This window comes from Oncorhynchus mykiss, chromosome 8 (genome assembly GCF_057628025.1).
Source record: "Oncorhynchus mykiss isolate SJ-2025 chromosome 8, ASM5762802v1, whole genome shotgun sequence".
Lineage (NCBI taxonomy): Eukaryota > Metazoa > Chordata > Actinopteri > Salmoniformes > Salmonidae > Oncorhynchus > Oncorhynchus mykiss.
In genome coordinates, this window is record NC_143029.1 from 52,246,450 (window position 1) to 52,263,574 (window position 17,125).

Here is a 17,125-nt window from a genome sequence, read left to right on the forward strand (position 1 = left end):
GAGGCAGCTGTGGAGCGCCAATGAGGTGGAGTATGTGGGCTATTGCTGCAAATCAAAGAACAGCTATGTGTCTTGTTCTCGGCACAGTTCTAAATCTCCCTTGGGAGGCTCACTGATGTTGGGTGTGTTGTTGTGTGAATCTCAAATGGTGGGTGTGTAATAGGACAAAAAAAATTGAAAACAGCATAACAAAAGATGATTATTTGGTGTTCTAGATAATGAATTACAGAGGATGCTATTGGTCCTAGGAAGGATGTAACATTTTCCCGATTGTATTTGTCGACGAGAGATGACATAGCACAAGCCATTGCCAAGGACTGCTTCTGTCACCTAGAATTCCAATTTGCAACTTCATATACAGTCTGTGTTTGGACAGTTGTGATTTTATCACACCAACTAAGCTGTACATTACTGTCTAATAAATGTGAGTCCTACTTTAGATACCTCTCCCAGGGGCATTGTAAAGCTGTCAGTCTGCCATCTCCCTCCCTCAGGGATTTTCTACTGTCTTCCTCTGAGCTCTTAAGCCTAATGCCACACACACACACACACACACACAAACTTTAACCACACACACACACACACAAGCGTGCCTGCACATGCACAGATAGACACGTGTGCTCTCTCTCTCACATCCACCACCCACCCACTCCAATACAGAGAGCTTTATCTCCAGTACTCCATGCCTTTGGCACCGCCCACATCACAGACCCAGGAGATACCGGAGTCCAAAAAACACTCCTCACCTGCAGACTAGAATAACTAAAAGACATATATATATATATATATTCACAGAAAATGAGTTGTTTCTATGGCCACTCTGTAGGCCTACTTTTGAATACTATTATGGCTTCCGTCATCGTGATAATCGTGTTGAGTAATGTGCACTGTCCCTGTCAAAAAAATAAATATATTTAATGCAAAGCGTGGTGCACTATACAGCCGATAATGCGCCTTTTAAAGGCATTATCCCCGCATTTCCCCCATCGTACTATTGCATTCATGGTAAACACTGTGCATTTTGGCTCAACCATAATTTCCTTTAAAAGTATGTTAGTGCGCTGTGCACCAACATGCCTTGCATTAAATCCCAGTCTAAATAAACTTAAAAGCTAATGAAGGAAAGAGTTCCCCACAAGTTCAGGAATCTATTTGCATTCAAAGTGTGCAAAGATAATGAGAGTAAACATTCCATTATTTATGACAGTCAATATGAATGACAACAAACATTCAACAGATGAGTATAGTACAATGCATGATTCACATGACTATACAAATGAGTAAATAAACAGTAAATATGATATCATGAGGTATAGAGAGCAATAGTAATAGAGCAATGTGGCGTCTTTTTGTAGGCACTAACTCTGCCATGGCTCGTTGGGCAAAGCCTATGGGGAAATGAATGGGGTTTTTGTATTGATAAACTGCTAAAATAACGTCTGTGGTAAACAGAGATCTTATAAGTTTTGTTCTGGAACACAATGTATATAAGATCTCCTAAGCCTGTGTTAACCTCAGACTTTTTTCCCGACGTTTATCCCGAAACCCCATTCTTTCCCCATTCATTTCCGCCATAGCAATGGTTGAACGAACCAGAGGTTACTCATTTCTGCGTTTCTTTAGGACTACAAGCTGGCGAGCTCTATACTGTAAACTATGAGGACAGATTTTTGCATAGCAACCCAAACAGTTCAGTCACCACCCCTCAAACATGCAAATAAATACCACAATTTACATTTGAGTTATTTAGCAGATGCTCTTATCCAGAGCGACATACAGCTAGTGCATTCATCTTAAGCTAGATATGTGTGATTTCCTCACCTCCCAGTCATACTAAGTACATTCTTTCTCAATAAAGTAGCTATCAGCAAAGTCAGTGCTATTTGGATGGGGGGGAGGGGATCAAGTGTGAGGGTTATTTCATGAAAGGCAACCAATATTTGGGGTGAGGGGTGAAGTGGGGGTATGAATGCTGTGGGATTATACCATACCAAAATACTATTTGACGAGATAGGGTTTCAGACATATTTGGAAGATGAGCAGGGACTCTGCTCTCCTAGAAGAGTTTTGACCATGGAGTGTCTTTAAAATCATTGAGTTCCTAAACTGAGTTTATCCTCTGGAAAGGCCACATTGTGAAAGAGAGAGATACAGTTTAAGACACACGTATATCTATGTTAATTGAAAAGTAGATAAAGTATGGGGATGATACATTCCAAGATTATATTGATTTGCACCACCCCATGCTCTGCGCAATGCAATGTGAATTGTAGCACATAACATAATTATGCCATTAAAAGGGATGGTTCACTTTGTTGAGGTTTTAGCTAATTTTTCGATGTTGTCATTTCATCCTAACCGTTTTACATTAGTTGGTTATTTAGCCAGTTTTATTATTATTATTTTCTAATTTAACGTCCAGAATCTCCCAGCAAGGATGTAGCAGTGCAAAAAAAAATAATGATCCCTTTAACCACCCAATACTACTGTAAAGGCAGGTTGTGTGTAGGTATGGATCAAAAAGAAGACTCTGTCTTGGTGTGCTCCCCAAGACAGGTGTTGCTTCCCAGACTCTCTCTGCTGTCACCAGCCTTAGGGACATACCCCACGGGATCTGAACGGATGATATACCTGTAAAATAGGATGGAGAATTCCTCTCACTCGGAGTGGTTTGATATTTCCAAACATTTGTTTATCCACAAAATAAGATGGAAATGGGAGTAATATCGAGTAGGAGACATTCTTGATTCTTGACTTTTATGATCTGGTTTAAGCTCTGACACACCATTAGAACATTGAACAGAGTGTCGGCAGTCAAACTCCTTGGGAGACCTTGGAAGTCGTCAGCCACTCAGCCTTGTTAAAATAAACCAGAAGGTGGCAGTAGCGTTGTTTAGCAATGCATATCCGTGCGTATTGCTTAATGTCTAGCTTCCAAGCTATCTGCGCTAATGTTTCTAGAAAGCCCTTATTGATACTAGTCAGATGGCCACAGCTATATAGCAAGATGACGAAGAAATAATTTCATTCACTCTCTATGATCCCATACTGCCAGTACCAGCCCATAGCCAAATGTTTAGCTAGCACATCCATTGCTAGCTAGGACACTGCACTAACTCGGCAGCTAGCACTGGCAGCTGTTTCATGGAAGTAGCTTATCCATTGTGATTGAATTATTATGTCAATACTAGCTACAGTGGTTAGCTAGCTTGGAGGAAGTATTTAGTGTTGTGCTACCATCCCATAGCCTACATTGCATATGAAGTGTGACTGGCTCATCCGTGGATGTACGGAGAAAATGCCCTCTTTTTCTTAATTGGTAGGTTCATTGTTACGGGGTCGTCACGCAGCAGGTACAACTTTTGTTCTAGCAAGAGAAGGAATGGCCTTCCACTGTAATAAGTACCTATTGGCAGTGAGATTCTCTGTGTTTCATGCTTTCGTGCGCACATCGTCAAATGTTTGGGTGTGTCTTTAGCCCATACTTAACTACTTATTGCCATACTTACACTATGTCATTCAGTTCCAGTTTGGTGTCAGGAGGTGGGTTGATCAACACATATGTGTGGGAATGAGTGCTCTGGTTCTCGCTCATGTCATCTAGAATAGGAAAAAACAGCAATCATAGGTCCTAGTGATCATAGGTCCTGTTCATACTTGTGAACTCTTGATAAGGTTTAAACTTAAACTTTTTATCCATCTCAAAATTTGCATCAGCCAATTAGAATTGTCGACGTAGTTGAACACGATAGAATGCTACATGTTCGCTTTTCCCATACGTCCTATGCTAGCACGTCCAGCTGGTAGCCTAGTCAAGAGGTTTAAAATATCCATGAGGTTTAAAATATCCATCTGTTGGCCAAGTTGACCTATTGTAAGCAGTGGTGTAAAGTATTTAAAGTACTACTTACTAAGTAGTCTGTACTTTACTATTTATATTTTTGACAACTTTTACTTCACGACATTCCTAAATAAAATAATGTACGTTTTACTCCATACGTTTTCCCTGACACTCAAAAGTACTTGTTACATTTCGAATACCTAGCAGGACAGGAAAAGGGTCCAATTCAAACACTTCTCAAGAGAATATCCCTGGTCATCCCTACTGCCTCGGATCTTAATAAGGACTCACGAAACACAAATGCTTTGTTTGTCAATTATGTCTGAGTGATGGAGTGTGCCTCTGGCTATCTTCAAAACATTTTTTTTTTAAATGGTGCCCTCTGGTTTGCTTATTATAAGGAATTTGAAATGATTTATACTTTTACGTTTAATAATTAAGTATATTTTAGCAATGACATTTAATTTTGATACTTCAGTATATTTAAAATCAAATACTTGTAGACTTTTACTCAAATAGTATTTTACTGGATGACTTTCACTTGAGTCATTTTATTTTACAGTATCTTTACTTTACTCAAATATGACAATTGGGTACTTTTTCCACCACATGCCATTGTTTGATGGATATAAAGTTTAAGATCTTTGATTGAGTGATACGGAATTTGATACAGAAAATAATCGTGGCCAGCTGATATTGTGTTAGCATAGGGCTAAGTGTGCCAGGTAATTTTGTTATACACTGAACAAAAATATAAAAGCAACATGCAACAATTTCAAAGATTTTACTGAGCAACAGTTCATATAATGAAATCTGTCAATTGAAATACATGTATCTATGGATTTCACATGACTGGGAATACAGATATGTATCTGTTTGTCACAGACACTTTTAAAAAAAGGTCCGTGGATCAGGGGCATGGATCAGAATACCAGTCAGTATCTGGTGTGACCACCATTTGCCTCATGCAGCTCGACAATGGGCCCAGGATCTAGTCACGGTATCTCTGTGCATTCAAATTGCCATCAATAAAATGCAATTGTGTTCATTGTCTGTAGCTTATGCCTGCCCATACCTTAACCCCACCGACACAATGGGGTACTCTGTTCACAATGTTCACTTAAGTAAACTGCTTGCCAACATGACGCCATACACGCTATGCTGTCTGCCATCTACAGTTAAAACAGAGATTATCTGTGAAGAGCACACTTCTCCAGCCTGCCAATAAGGTCAAGACCCTGGTGAGAATGACGAGCAAGCAGTGGACTTTCCTGCAGTCAGCATGCTAATTGCACATCTGTTGCATTATGTTTTAGAGTGACCTTTTATTGTCCCCAGCACAAGGTGCACTTGTGTAATGATCATGCCGTTTAATCAGTTTATCGATACAGTATGCCACACCTGTCAGGTGGATTAATTATTTTGGCAAAGGAGAAATTGTCACTAACAGGGATGTAAACAAATGTGTGCACAAAATTTGGGAGAAATATGTTTGTGTGTGTGTATGGAAAATTTCTGCTATCTTTTATTTCAGCTCATGAAACACAGGACCAACACTTTACATGTTGCATTTATATTTTTGTTCAGTGTATTTTGTGTTTTTATGTGCAATTACTGGGAGACTATTCAGCCTGAAGAACACCACGGGAGATTACTCGGGCTGGTTCAGAGCAGGGACTGATGACTGAGGAGCTGCAGGGAGGTGACTTGACTCAGCGAGGATGGCGAAGCAGTGGAAATATTTGCAAGGCAAGGTGAAACCAGTCTACTTGCAAGTCGTCGCAGCCAACGTGGTTTGGACAGTGATGGTCGCTGGATGATTAGTTCTGTGAGCTATTCCCAAGGAGTGCAACCACTGCCATCTGGTGGACTATTTAAATCTGTTATTGTTTTGGTCTTTGCACAGTTGTTGAATTCTTTTGACCACGTGACGTTTACTACAGATCAGCATTTAACTATGAATGTGTAAAATGTTCAATGTGCTGAAGAGGACCACAATGTAAATATATATTTTTAAACTTTTGTAGTGTTATGCTCAACACATTTTATTATGCATTTCTGGCTGCATTGTGTTTTGAAATTGTCAATTAAATCAATCAATCTCATGGGAAAAGCTCAAATGTAGCGTTCTATCACGTCATCGATATGGACACCCAGTGATGGATGATGGACAATGGAGATGGATGGATGATGGACAATGGAGATGATTGTTCTTTTAAAACCTCATAATGTCTGCCTTTCCCGCAAATGCAAATAGTTAACTAGAGTGTAACTTTTGACAGACAAAAACGGACAATGATGAATGCGGCAAAACTGAGACGTGTGAATATGTGTTCAATTATATGCATTTATCATTGTTCTTTTTTGTCAGTGTGTTGACTGACAATCATCTCTGTCGTCCATCCATCCATTAATCAACTAAGCCTGAGTCTCATGTCTCGAACACATAACGTATTTTGCCTTCTATTCCAGGTCTTGGAAAACCAACTAGCAATCCCCCAAAAACATCCCTCCCCAGGTGTGGTCTCTCACCGTAAGCCGTGGCAGAGAGTCCCAGGCTCTTCATTCGGTTGTTGACCAGCTCAGCCAGCTCCTGTCTCTCCGAGCGTCTGGCCCTCAGACCCTGCTGGGCCCCCCTCTGAGCCCCCCTCTGGTTTCCCCGTGGGCCTCTCCAGCTCAGCTTTCGTGCCCACTGCATGCTCTTCCTCCTCAGCAGGGGGGCCTTCCCGTCCGATGGGTCGCTGGAGGTGGAGCTGCGGTGGAGCCCTCCGGCCACAGGGGGGAGCTCTATGTCGGTCTGCTCCTTGGCGTCGTCAAAGTCCTCGACACATATCGAGAGCTGTGACTGAGTACAATCAAAACACAATGCCATATAAATTAATTAAGTCCATAGTATGTCCATGGTGAAACAGGGTAAAATGAAATGACCAGAACAAAGCCAATTAAAACACACAGGAATATGGAGTTAAATTGATTCCCAAAAAGTTTCACAAATGATCAAGAGCGAGGCCAGAGAATTTATAAGTGTTTTTGACGATGATTTCTTACTGACATTACCACCAGTGGCAAGTCTCACCGCGTTTGTCAAGCACAATTTAACCAAGACATATTACAGCAGAGGAAATCCAAATTCATCTGCACTAAAATGAGACTTAGGGCTCTATTTTTGGCTGATGCTAAGGAGGCGCAAGAGTCAAATGCACGCTAGTTTGCAATTTCTTCATGTAAGAACTGGCACGCTAGAATTTTACACCCCTTATACCAGGTTAGGCAATTGACCTGTCTAACATCAACTGCTCACTTGCACTGAGGTGGGAGGGGTGGTTAAATATTTGAGGTGTGTCCTTAAAATCAAGCGCAGCACAGCCCATCCAGCCGGGATGCCCATGGAACGAGATGATTATTTGCTTCCTCCCATTTCATTTCATTAGATTAAAAAACAAGAACAACCTACCCTCCCATTAATCAAGGCTGGTTTAGCAGCTTCACAGAAGTGCATATTTGCATCCTGGACAAATATTAGCCAAGTAGCCTGTGAATAAAGGGGTTTTAAATGATCTACTCAGCGTGTCTTGAAATACACATTATTTTTTAATTTTTTTTGGAAGAGTGGGACAAAATTCCTTCAAGAGCGTGGTGAGAATGGTCAACAACTACAGGAAGTGTTTGGTTTGAGCAATTGTAGCTAAAGGTGGCTCAACCAGTTATTGAGTGTACTTTTTCACACGGGGGCATTTGTTTATGAGTATGTCATTGTTGTGCTATTTGTTCACTCAGGTTCCCGTTATCTAATATTAGGTTTTGGTTAAACATCTGATAACATTCAGTTTAAAAAATATGCAAAAGTAAGGAAAATTAAAAAGGAGGCAAATACTTTTTCACAGCACTGTATGTGTTTTTTTTTTGCATGGGCTGCGTCTCAGTCCACCGCATCCACCTCTGTGCCGGCCTTCCGCATCTGCAGTGTAAGGTGCCCGTGCTGCAGCAGTGTTTATCAGACCATGAGACATCCCGAAAATCGGTCTTCTCATGAAAACGGTTTGGCCTAAAAACTAATTTGACTACTCTATGGAAAGATGACTCTCACAAACCTATGACCAACACAAACGGGACTCGTCTGAAGATAACCGGTACCAGTTTAAAAAAAAAAATGGAAGTATAGAGGTTAGTTTTGTTCCTACCAAAAACATTGGGTTAAAAACCTGTAAAAAAAAAACTATAATATTTCCTGAGCTTTCTTATACAGTTGAAGTCGGAAGTTTACCTTAGCCAAATACATTTAAACTCGATTTTTCACAATTCCTGAAATTTAATCCTAGTAAAAATTCCCTGTTTTAGGTCAGTTAGGATCACCACTTTAAGAATGTGAAATGTCAGAATAATAGTAGAGAGTGATTTATTTCAGCTTTTATTTATTTCATCACATTCCCAGTGGGTCAGAAGTTTACATACACTCAATTAGTATTAGGTGGCATTGCCTTTAAATTGTTTAACTTGGGTCAAACATTTCGGGTAACCTCCCACAAGCTTCCCACAATAAGTTGGGTGAATGTTGGCTCATTCCTCCTGACAGAGCTGGTGTAACTGAGTCATGTTTGTAGGCCTCCTTGCTCACACACGCTTTTTCAGTTCTGCCCACACATTTTCTATAGGATTGAGGTCAGGGCTTTGTGATGGCCACTCCAATACCTTGACTTTGTTGCATTAAGCCATTTTGCCACAACTTTGGAAGTATGCTTGGGGTCATTGTCCATTTGGAAGACCCATTTGCGACCAAGCTTTAACTTCCTGACTGATGTCTTGAGATGCTGCTTCAATATATCCACATAATTTTCCTGCCTCATGATGCCATCTATTTTGTGAAGCGCACCAGTCCCTCCTGCAGCAAAGCACCCCCCACAACATGATGCTGCCACCTCCGTGCTTCACAGTTGGGATGGTTTTCTTCGGCTTGCAAGCCTCCGCCATTTTTCTCCAAACAAAACGATGGTCATTATGGCCAAACAGTTCAATTTTTGTTTCATCAGACCAGAGTAAATTTCTTTCATTTCGATCTTTGTCCCCATGTGCAGTTGCAAACCGTAGTCTGGCTTTTTTATGGTGGCTTTGGAGAAGTGGCCTTTCAAGTTATGCCGATATAGGACTCATTTTTATTGTGGATATAGATACTTTTGTAACTGTTTCCTCCAGCATCTTCACAAGGTCCTTTGCTGTTGTTCTGGGATTGATTTTCACTTTTCACACCAAAGTACGTTCATCTCTAGGAGACAGAACGCGTCTCCTTCCTGAGCAGTATGACGGCTGCGTGGTCCCATGGTGTTTATACTTCCGTACTATTGTTTGTACAGATGAACATGGTACCTTCAGGCGTTTGGAAATTGCTCCCAAGGATGATCCAGACTTGTGGAGGTCGACAATTTATTTTCTGAGTTCTTGGCTGATTTCTTTGCATTTTCCATGATGTTAATCAAAGAGTCACTGAGTTTGAAGGTAGGCCTTGAAATACATCCACAGGTACACCTCCAATTGACTCAAATTAGGTCAATTAGCCTTTCAGAAGCTTCTAAAGACATGACATCATTTTCTGGAATTTCCCAAGCTCTTTGAAAGGCACAGTCAACTTAGTGTATGTAAACTTCTGACCCACTGGAATTGTAATACAGTGAATTATAAGTGAAATAATATGTCTGTAAACAATTCTTGGAAAAATTACTTGTGTCATGCACAAGGTAGATGTTCTAACCGACTTGCCAAAAATATAGTTTGTTAACAAGACATTTGTGGAGCGGTTGAAAAATGAGTTTTAATGACTCCAACCTAAGTGTATGTAAACTTCCGACTTCAACTGTATCTCCTAGAGATATTTTTGCCATTTATGAATGTGTTATTCAATACGTTGCCATGGGATTTGGAACTAAAGGCCAAATTTAATATTTTTTATCAAATACATTTATTTTTTATTATTTTTTTAATCCCTGAAGGGGAACTAAAATAAAACATGAAATACTTAAATGATCCATGGTATGACCATCTTAAAACAATTCCATATGTCAGCTTGAATATTAATTGGTTTTCACGGAACTTACTTGGGAGTATGGCTCGCATTGCTTATGGGGAAATAAAAAAAGGAAAGAGGAATAATATCAATGACTCTTACTGGGTTGTGATGTGCTTAAATAATCATGAAACCATGCAAACACTAAACATGTCACGTAACAAATGAAGAAAAACACACACTTCAATGAACCATAATGACACTATAACCAATGTCGCTGTAATATGTAATTAACTCAAACATTCAACCTAAACTGGCATTTTACGGCCAAACAAATGATATAACATTATTAGAACATCTAGAGGGCACCTCGGAGGAATCAGCCATCTGGGATTCTGTCCTGTAGATGCCGATGGGAATGTCACCGACAGTGGAACACAGTTTCTGATAGAGCCTTCCATACGTCTGGATCCAAAGGTCATCCTCGGAGATCTGCATCTAAAAGGTGAGGAGGAGGTCATTTCTAATGCCATTTCTCTATACAGGAAAAACACATTCCTTGCAGCAGCAACATATTTGATCTAGATTCCAGAAACACTGTGCATTACACTATAACCATGAGAAGTACACCGACTGGAGTCACTTACCTGTCAATATAAGGATGCGGACAGACAAAGGAAGCATGCACTTAGGCAGTTTGCTGAGTATATTCTCAGATCTTAGCTGCTGTGCTGTCACACATAGGACTACTGTACAACGGGTGCATCTTAAAATAGTCTACAGAAGCCTCCTTACTTCTTTCCTTCTGACATAAGGAGAGGAAGTCGCATTAAACTATTGGGATGAACCAAGAAAATCCTTGCCTTTTTGCCTATCATCTGGAATGAGAAGGAAGATACTTTAGACTATTGAGGTGCACCCCGACAGAGAGTAACTCACAGAGCAGAGGAAGCCAGAGCCCGGGGTGGTGTCCAGGCCAAGCAGCAGCCTGGTGATGGAGATAATATAGTCTTTGACAAACGACTGGGAAAGCAGACCAGGACAAACAGAAGAAAAGTTAAGGAAATTATGTCAAAGAGTGTTTTTGTGCACAGTCATTTAATAAACAGGGGCATTTATGATCAATTCAACTAGCATTATAGCCTATGAACACCGGGATACATATGAACACATTGTATGTTCCATTAAGGGTTTTAAAAGTAAATATCTGGTTGGTACATTTTTGGACAATAAATAACTATAATCACTCCAGGACATGCCCTTCAGCAAAACCAGTCTCTGCCACAGAGATAACCTTGTTTTAATTAGCCTCTGTAGGCTAATTAAAGAGATTAGCCTCTGTATACAGTACCATAAACCTCTAATTAGGTAGCTACCTCAACAGCGAGTATACATCCAATAGCATTCCTATGCTCTCTGCTGCAGTACAGTACAGGTTATTACCGCCTGGTTACCTGGTAGAGGAGAGTGTCCAGCATGCCGATACTGAAGACCCTCCCGGCAGCAAATGGCAGGCGGAACATGAAAGCCAGGTTGGAGCCTTTCTCCCGCTCTTTCTGATAAGTAATAAGTCATATTAATACATATTTGTAGAGTGCTTTTCAATACATGATGGAATCACAAAGCTCTTTCTGCTCCCATAGACATACTGTATACCAGTCAGGGACACAGAAGACCAACAAACTAATGTTAGGACAGCATCACATGGTGTATAAATCTGTAGCATCCATTCAGAGCTTCTTCTCACCACCAAATATGGTGATGAGAGGATGTCTAGTGGTGGGAAGTGGGAGAAGATGGAGCTAGATTAAACACGGCCAACATTTTGTCATCGATGAAACATTCGATCTCAATACAGTTTTTTATTACCAAAACTAGAATATATTATGAACCGAGTGCACTAAGCTTTGTAGACTTGACCCATTCAAAAAGTTTCAAAAAATGCCATTGTTTAGAAGCAGTGCAAGGGCAGATTGTTATTGCACATGCACACTTCACAGATTAGGCATTCCCAAACGGAAATATGGAAATACATGCCAATAGGATCTCATTAACTTGAATCTCGTTAGCCTGTGCTTGGCTCTACCCACATCTTTGTTTGTTCTGCCCACTATGCTTAATTTGCTCCCATTGGAAACGACACCGGTCATAGTCACCTTCAAAATGATTGCCACCATTGATAAAGACAAAGACAGTATAAATGAAACAATACAAATACTGAGCTATATTATAGGTTCAAAAAGACTTTGAACATTAGATTATTTTATACTAATACAATTGCTCAGAGAAAAATATTTAGTTTAACAAGTCATTTAAAGCCAACAGAGAATTTTTGTCAGCTGGCTTTTATTGAGAGCAACCAACCAGCCTGGAGTAGGCTAAATTACATTTGCACTTGGATTGTACCCGGTGCTATGGTCAGATGACACAATGTTTAGCTCTTTGTCCATGCACACCAGTGAAGGATGGATATGCAGACAATAACCTCATACTGTAAAATATGGTTGCGAATCTTATGTTATGGGGCTGTTTTGCTTCCACTGGTCACGTGTAACTTGGCCGCAAGTGGATCTTCCAGAAAGACAATAACCCTAAGCACACATCAAAATAACAAAATAAATGGTTATTGACCACAAAATCAATCTTTTGCAATGGCAATCTCAAACCCCATTGAAAACATGTGGTTTGAATTGAAGTGGAATTCATAAACTCAGATGAAAGGATATCTAGGATATGGAAAGATTCTGTATCGAGGAATGGCCTAAGATCCCTCCCAATGTGTTTTCCAATCACATCAATTATTTTAGAAAAAGGCAGTATTTAGAATACAATATAGCTGAGTATTTGTATTATTTATTTTATACAGTATGTTTTGCTCATCTTTATCAATAGTGACAATAATTGGGAGGTGGCTGTATCTTGGGTTTATTACCAGTATCTTTGGAAATGGAAACGCAATATGTTTGTACTGTATGTAGGCTATTGTCCAATCTTTGCATAATTATGTATAACCATCTGTTCTTTTGCTTTGAAGACGACTCAATGTGAGTAGCCTTTGCTGCTGGAGACAACAAGACATTGGTGTAAACGTTGAATTTATAGAGCTACAGACATCTGCACACAATAGTTTGAAGAAATAATTAGCAAAAATATCTATACAATTCAATGCGTGATATAGAGCAGCACACTGAACAGACGACAACGAGCTTCTACTTTACTGACATCTGCAGCATGAATCCGATCTCCACCAAGTCCAGGACATATGTTGTGTTCTAAACAACTGGGAAATGGGAACTTGAAAATCTCTGACTTCAAACTTCAGTGCGCTCGAGACAACGAGCTCAGACTGGAAAAAATTGTTTTGAACGGTCATCCAACTCGGAATTCCAAGTCGGGAACACTGGCCTCTTTCTAGTGTTCCGGCTTTCTGACCTGAAGATCACTGACAGCATCATTTCATCGTCTGAAGGTAACCAAGTACAGGGCCGTAAAAATTGCAAAATGTGCATAGGTGGTAAAATGTACAAAAAATAACGTGACCAAAAAAGTGTCTAAATATTTTTTTCAGACACTCCAAAACCTTGTTCCTTATAATACATTTTTGCCTGTCTGTTTTGCCATTAAATAATGTGTTATTTAATGCGTTTATATGGATTAGCCTATAGCAGTAAAGGCCAAAATTCAATGTTTCATCAAATATTTATTAAAAAAAATATATTATGCCTACAGGGGTTCTAAAATTCAAAATAAAATGGCTAAATTATACACTTTATTACCATCTTTAAACAATGTCATACAGTACTAGGCAAAAGTTCGGTCACACCTACTCATTCAAGGGTTTTCTTTATTTTTACTCTTTTCTACATTGTAGAATAATAGTGAAGAAGTCAAAACTATGAAATAACACATATGGAATCATGTAGTACCCAAAAAAGTGTTAAACAAATCAAAAAATATTTTATATACCCTTTGCCCTGATGATAGCTTTGCACACTCTTGACATTCTCTCAATTTAATGTATTTGAGCCAATCAGTTGTGTTGTGACAAGATATTGGTGGTATACAGTAGATAGCCCTATTTGGTAAAAGACCAAGAAAAGAAACGATAGTTTCTCTGTCCTTTGTTCTGATGAGTCCAAATTTGAGATTTTTGGTTCCAACCGCCGTGTCTTTGTGAGACTCAGAGTAGGTGGATGGATGATTTCCACATGTGTGGTTCCCACCATGAGGCATGGAGGAGGTGTGATGGTGCTTCGCTGGTGACACTGTCTGCGATTTATTTAGAATTCAAGGCACACTTAACCAGCATGGCTACCACAGAATTCTGCAGCGATATGCAGACCCATCTAGTTTGCACTTTGTGGGACGATCATCTGTTTTTCAACAGGACAATGACCCAACACACCTCCAGGCTGTGTAAGGGCTATTTGACCAAATAGGAGAGTGATGGAGTGCTGCATCAGATGACCTTCCCTCCAACAACCACCCGACCTCAACCCAATTGAGATGGTTTGTGACGAGTGGGACCACAGAATGAATGAAAAGCAGCCAACAAGTGCTCAACATACATGTGGGATCATGTGGGATCTGTTCAAGACTGTTGGAAAAGCATTCCAGGTGAAGCTGGTTGAGAGAATGCCAAGAGTTTGCAAAGCTGTCATCAAGGCAAGGGATCGGTACTTTGAAGAATCTCAAATATAAAATATAGTTGAATTTGTTTAACACTTTTGGTTACTACATGATTCCATATGTGTTATTACATAGTTTTGATGTCTTCACTATTATTCTACAATGTAGAAAATAGTGAAAATAAAGAAAAACCCTTGAATGAGTAGGTGTGTCCAAACTTTTGACTGGTACTGTATGTTAGCATAGTATATATGCCAATCTAAGGGCTAAGACCTATAGGGGTTTTAAAATGTGCTTTGTCCAGTGTGTTGCTCTGTATCCCGGCCTTGAAGTACAGTTTGTGTACATTCAGTGACGATTTTACCTTCTCCAGTTTAGAGAGAGCCAGAGAGTACCAGTCCTTAGCTCTGAATTGCATAAACCTCATGTTGGCCGGGTGGGTTAGCTCCGTGATGATACTGAGACTGGAAAACAACCTGTGTGAGAAGAAACACAATATACAGTACATTCGGAATGTATTCTGACCCTTTCCATTTTCCACATTTTACGTTACAGCCTTATTCTAAAATGTATTAAATTCATGTTTTTTTTCATCAATCTACACACAATACCCAATAATGACAGAGAAAACAGGTTGTTAGACTCGAAATTGAGCTCTACTGCATCCCGTTTCCATTAATCATCCTTGAGATATTTCTACAACTTCAATGGAGTCCACCTGTGGTAAATTCAACTGATTGGACATGATATGGAACACAGTTGATAGTGCATGTCAGAGCCAAAACAAAACCACGAAGTTGAAGGAATTGTCCATAGAACGCCGAGACAGGATTGTGTTGTGGCACAGATCTGGGGAAGGGTACCAAAACATTTTTGCGGCATTGAAGGTCCCCAAGAACACATTGGCCTCCATCATTCTAAAATGGAAAAAGTTTGGAACCACCAGAACTTTTCCTAGAGCTGGTCACCTGGCCAAACTGAGCAATCGGGGGAGATGTTTTGTATTTGTAATAAATTTGCTAACATTTCTAAAAACCTATCTTCGCTTTGTCATTATTTGGTATTGTGTGTAGATTGATGAGGGGAAAAAACTATTTAATCAATTTTAGAATAAGAATGTAACATAACAAAATGTCAAAAAAGGGAAGGGGTCTGAATACTTTCTGAATAAACTGTATATTAATGACCTGATATAGTTTATATCATATCGCTAGAAAATAACAGTGGGTGCAATTCATGAAACATTAACCCCAAATCAATGTTTTTCAAAACATGTTTGCGCAAGTTTCTATGTTGTCTGGTGAAAATACTAAGGTGAGTTGAAATGTTTTGATGAACCTTCTGACAACATGAAACATGAGAACTACAATAAATCAGAAAACAAATTCATTCACTGATGCATTGTGGTAAGGTTGCCAAGGAAACTAGCTCTGCAGTGGGTACATTTGCCTGTCTTTCATCTACAATCCATCTCATCAAAATTAATCTTGAAACACACCTCTAAAATGCTCAACTGTGTTTAAAGGTTTATTAAAATATTAGCCTGTATATGACATTTTTGATATCATATAAACGCCTGCATAAAATGCCTGAACATGTGGTCCGGTGTATTGGCCTATAAAACAGTTTGACCAAAGATTTAAAAAATAACAGTGATTTTGGTAACCCTGTCTGCATATTGAAAATGGTTTTCTTTCAAATACTTGTTTCGATGTCTCACAATAGGGATTCGCTGATAGGCGGATCACTACAAGAAGAACCAATCACACAGTGTCTGTCAGAGACAGACAGGTCGAGTGGCAAATGAGGTGAGCACATCCGTCCTTATAAGGCGCCACTTGCACCACCCTCTGGTTATTCTCAATCTCATCACTCTCATCACTCTGAAGCTCTCCTCAGCATGACTTGATCCCCGTCTTCCTGCTTAACTGTTCTCAGGCCAACAGGTTAGCGCTGCCAAACGTCGGACCTCAGCTCCTGTCGATAGTGTTATGTAGTGATAAAAAGGAAAGTTTTTGCTTCAAGTAGAATTTGTTTTGTACTTCTTAGTAGCTAGCGTCACATGGCTAGCTGTCTAGACCTCGTTAGCTCATGCTGCAAAGCATAAGCGAACTTGTCTAGCTCGCTGGAAAGCAAGCTAACCACACTAGCACAGACGGCATATCTCCCTTCTCTCGTTTTGTTTAATATACGTTCACTCGTTTGTGTCAACTAGACCGACCGTTTTTAGCCTCACGGTTCTAAGGTCATAGGAGAATATCGGACCGAAGTTAAACACTGTGGTTCTCTTCGGCTAGCACTGTGCTAGCTACAGCACATCTTAACCACGCATGGTAGCTGCTAGCTAACTAAACCCTTACTAGTCTCATGGCTATAGCGTTAATACTGTGCTCACCTTAGCTAGCCATTAGCCGGAAGGCTTTTAACACGCTAGCTTACTCCTATTCAAAGCCTCCTTGCTGACACATTGTTTTTACAACAGGAGCCTTGGTATTAGCAAGCCCTGTTCTATACAATGTCCACTGCTACCCCATCCCAGGATAGGTCAAGCACTCAAACCACCACGTTCTTGTGCTTGGGGATCCATGATTGCAGGGAAAGATTTTCACCTTCTATTTATCAACTGCCTGGGAAGGGAACTTGCTCAAGCAGCACTTGAC

The 17,125-nt window shown here is 40.0% G+C and overlaps 1 protein-coding gene across 1 annotated transcript in view; it reads right to left on the reverse strand.

Moving 5' to 3' along the window:
* Nucleotides 1-1,177: 1,177 nt before the first annotated feature.
* The window catches only part of LOC110530042 (potassium channel subfamily T member 2), a 62,550-nt gene continuing 46,602 nt past the window's right edge, over nucleotides 1,178-17,125 (reverse strand). Inside the window, exons 23-30 of the mRNA XM_090181880.1 lie at nucleotides 14,830-14,941; nucleotides 11,291-11,392; nucleotides 10,776-10,859; nucleotides 10,206-10,334; nucleotides 9,928-9,948; nucleotides 6,374-6,686; nucleotides 3,510-3,600; nucleotides 1,178-2,631 (exon numbers count right to left, since the gene is read on the reverse strand). Coding sequence (XP_090038006.1) covers nucleotides 2,517-2,631; nucleotides 3,510-3,600; nucleotides 6,374-6,686; nucleotides 9,928-9,948; nucleotides 10,206-10,334; nucleotides 10,776-10,859; nucleotides 11,291-11,392; nucleotides 14,830-14,941 — 967 coding nt within the window. The 3' untranslated portion in view covers nucleotides 1,178-2,516. The remainder of the gene's footprint in view (nucleotides 2,632-3,509; nucleotides 3,601-6,373; nucleotides 6,687-9,927; nucleotides 9,949-10,205; nucleotides 10,335-10,775; nucleotides 10,860-11,290; nucleotides 11,393-14,829; nucleotides 14,942-17,125) is intronic.